Source organism: Corvus brachyrhynchos, unplaced genomic scaffold (assembly GCF_000691975.1).
Source record: "Corvus brachyrhynchos isolate BGI_N302 unplaced genomic scaffold, ASM69197v1 scaffold280, whole genome shotgun sequence".
NCBI lineage: Eukaryota > Metazoa > Chordata > Aves > Passeriformes > Corvidae > Corvus > Corvus brachyrhynchos.
This window is the reverse complement of record NW_008236198.1, coordinates 194,644-198,619: the sequence shown is the minus strand read 5'-3', so window position 1 is coordinate 198,619 and position 3,976 is coordinate 194,644. Positions and strand designations below refer to the sequence as shown.

The following is a 3,976-nucleotide window of genomic DNA, read 5'->3' as shown; positions in this document are numbered from 1 at the left end:
AAGGACCCAGCTTTGAAATAAAGGAAAAACCTCAAACTGAGCCGTGAGTGGTTTGAACATAAAACCACAAAGTGTGTGAGGGAATATTTTATGATCCCACTGCTGCTCCTTAAGGATTAGGTTATTCCTAATTCCTGATTAAAGCCAAGGATGCTTGGCTGATACCAACTCAGCTTCCCTGGTAACTGGGAGCCAGGGGAGGGAGATCATTCCATGTCCTTCAGCCATTTCGGGATGGAGGAAATGCCGGCGTGTTTATGGTAAAACAATGTTTTAATAAACAGCAGCATAAAATAATCAGTGTTTAATATCATCTCTGGCACGTGAAATACAAAAATGCACGTATCTCAATTATAAAATAGCCTTTGTTATTACATTTTTTTCATGCTTGCCTAATTGAAATGCCCATAATTAATAACTCAATCATCAAGTAATACAGTGATTAAACGCATGCAGTGAAAACAAAGAAAGGTATTTGTATAAGGTAGTGGCTGAGTATCACCATAATATATTTCAGGAACATCTACATCAGGGTAAAAATCAAAAGAAACAGCCCAAGATATAAAATGCAGAGATGTATTTTCACTTCTGCTGTACAAAAAACATCATCACACTTTTGTGCAAAAAGATAAAAATAAAGTCCTATTATACAACATTGTCAACTGAGCACAAGATTGGTTTTTGTGGACAATAAAAATATTATTCAGTACAAAAAAAGAGTCTGTGGAAAATGTACCGTACACAGCACGTGTGTAGCTCATTAAAGTGGTTTCAAATGAAGAATCTCAATTGGTTCTACCTGAATGGGTATTTTAATGACACAAATGGTGCATTTCTAAGTGGAAAATCAGCACTAATTCACATTATTAGACACAATTGCTATCGATGGATTTGCTGCCTGATGGAATGTGAGTCTCCCTTTTTCCAGGGTTACTGGAGTCAGAGTCACTGAAATGACACAATAAATATTCCTGGGAAAACTGATTGTCATATACAAAACTGTGGTTTGGCGCTTTTCCATTACACAGTTGCATAGCAACAAAAGGATATAAAATTCCTGCTTGAGCGACTAGATCATGAAATGTTAGCTCTGAAGAAGTTGATTCAGGTTCTGAAATTAAAGCTCTTTAATTTCATTTCCTTTAAGGCAATTCCTTAAGAACTCCAGCTGTCCTTAGCAGCCAGCAGCAGATTGAGGTTTGTAGACTGCAAGCTGATAACTCGAGCATTTGTGCTGTCTCATAAATGACATTTTTTGGTCTGAATCTGAGCTCAGACTCCTGACTAAACCAGAGACCAAAATCCCACCTGAAGTAATTTATTCAGCTCTCAGATCACATATTTGACACACAACCCTCGACTGCAAAATTTACAGATATTTTCCCTATTGGCACTGAAATTGCACACCCAGATCTCCGAATCTTTGCATCTCCTAAAAAAAGAGACAAATATTAAAATATGGTTTTCAGTATTAAAAAAAAGTTCCTGTGATTTAAACCACGCCGGAGGTTTAAAAAGCTGTGAAAAAGTGTTGGATAAAATGTTTTTATTTTAAAAAAACCCCTCAAATTCCCTCTTTGAATTGTTGGTGGCACTTGGAGAAACGTGGCCAAGGCTGAGGATTCCCACCACGAGGATCTGTCTGGTTGTGCCTGCCCATCCTGGCGAGCAGTGCAACTTCACAGAAGACACTTTGCTGCAATGTCTGTCCAACAACCAGAAGGATCTTTAATAAAATATTTGAATAGAAAAAAAAATCTTTCCTACCACTTCCGAGTCTGCGTCGCCAAGAGCGCTATTTACAAAGGCCTCGCCTATTTACAATTCCGCCGAAATCATGGAGTCGCTGGGTCCGTGGATGCTGGAGTCTCCCAACAGGGAGGACTGCTTGGAGTCAATTTTGTAGGGTTTTTGAGTTTTATTGCCAAACACTGTCATACCCATCCCCGCCGGGTGGCTGGGAATGGCCATGTGGGATAGCAAGGGAATATTGGCTTCCTGGTTGGATCCCGACGACGGCAAGCTGGTGACGTGGCCCGTGCTGGTGGAGCCGCTGGCGCTGCTGGGGGAGCGGCTCTTGGGAGGGGGACAGTGCTGGATCACGCGGGGAGGGCCCTGCGGGGGGTAGTGGGCGGCGGGGAAGGCGGCGTATCCCGGCGGGAGGGGGTATCCGTTGATGGGGATGTAGCGCTGGTTCTGAGGTAAGGGCGGCCCCATGAACCCCGCCATCTGGCCCTGGGGGATTCCCTGCGCCGGGAACATGTAGTTGGGATACCTGGGGTTGCTGAGGTTGCTGACGGGGCTGGCGCTCAGGGAGGTGGTCTGGGTGGTGGCGTTGCCGCCCGAGGGGGTTGTGGAGCTGGTGTGGCTGGAGAGGCCCTCCCAGGAGCGCAGCCGCGCGTGGATCTCCTTGAAGCGCGGCCTGCGGGAGGGCAGGTCGTGCCAGCACTCCGTCATCAGGCTGTACATCCTGGGGGGACAGTCCTCGGAGCACGGCAGCAGCTGGCGCTTCCGGATCATCTCGATCACCTCCTGGTTGCTGAATCCGTAATACGGCTGGAGGCCGAAGCTGAATATTTCCCACAAAACCACTCCGAAGGACCAAATGTCCGAGTCGGAGGAGAACTTGCCGTACATGATGGCCTCGGGGGGCATCCAGCGGATGGGCAGCAGGGACTTGTTCTGCACCCTGTAATAATCGGCCGAGTAGATCTCCCGGGACAGCCCCAGGTCGGAGATCTTCACGTGGAGCTGCTCCCCGATCAGGATGTTGCGGGCAGCGAGGTCCTTGTGGACGAAGAAGTGTCCGGCCAGGTACTCCATGCCAGCCGCAATCTGCACCGCGATGTGCAGGAAGTCGCCGTGGTCCAGGCTGGACTTGACGGTGCCGTCCTCGTCGCTGCTGCAGCCGACGTCGGAGTGCGGCGAGCGCATGACCAGGAACTCGTGCAGGTCGCCCTGGTTCATGTACTCGAACAGGAGGCACACGGGCTGCTCCTGCGTCACCACGCCCAGCAGGCACACGATGTTGGGGTGGTGCAGCTCGGCCATGAGGGACGCTTCCTGCTGGAATTCCGCCCACTGCTGGGGGTTGTTAAAGTCCTTCAGGGTCTTGATGGCCACGAGCTGGGCGTGGTCCATACCCGGCAGGTAGAGGTGGCCCTTGTAGATCTTGCCAAAAGCGCATTCCCCCAGCTCCTCCATGAAGCGAACGGCAGAGAGGGGCAGCTCCTTGGCTTTACTCTGTGAGAGAAACACCAGTAACACATCAGGACCGAAACCAGCCTTTTTTAAGTGAAATCTCTTGGTGCAGGATGTGTGGGAGCCAAGGAGACGGGCACAGGAGCAATGATCCCACCCGAGGGACACCAGGACCCAAACGGGATCACCATGCTCCAAAAAGTAACAAAAAGAATTCCTTTCCATCCTCTCCACAAGGTCAGATACAACAAGAACTGGACCCAAATATACACAGGAGCCATCAGCATCTCGGCATTTGGCCTTGGGCATTTCTGTACTTCCAATTGAATGTGACTAATTTCAGGAATTGAGGCAATTCCCATGCTCTAAGAGGTCCATGCTGAAGTGTTTTATGGGCCAGGGCCTGGAATTTTAGCAGGAAAAAAATTATTTTGTTTTAAAGCCACGGCCTTGTAGCCAATTCTGCCTTCACTTTGCTATTAACCCTTCCAGGTACAGCAGAGCCTGTTTCTGTTCCCACTATTTCTGTTCCATCCTAAAACCCCGAGAGTGGCCAAAGGAGAAAAGCAAACCTTTTAAACATTTATTGCCCTTCAGAGTGCAGATATTCACTCCTGGGCCATAAAGAACCCATATTATTCCCAGCTTCCACTTGTGCTTGTAACACCCAAACCCACTCATTTAGGGCCCTCAGTAAAGCCACAGGTAGTAATTTAAGGTTAATGAGTTTGGGATCTAGGTTCTGTAAATGAGTGTAAACATTGGCATTGGCATT

The 3,976-nt window shown here is 48.1% G+C and overlaps 1 protein-coding gene across 3 annotated transcripts in view; it reads right to left on the bottom strand.

Moving 5' to 3' along the window:
- Positions 1-289: 289 nt before the first annotated feature.
- Positions 290-3,976, bottom strand: part of ROR1 (receptor tyrosine kinase like orphan receptor 1) — a 147,026-nt gene continuing 143,339 nt past the window's right edge. For all 3 annotated transcript variants that reach the window (XM_017740675.1, XM_017740668.1, XM_017740684.1), the window contains one exon: positions 290-3,243. In XM_017740675.1, coding sequence (XP_017596164.1) covers positions 1,819-3,243 — 1,425 coding nt within the window. In that variant the 3' untranslated portion in view covers positions 290-1,818. The remainder of the gene's footprint in view (positions 3,244-3,976) is intronic.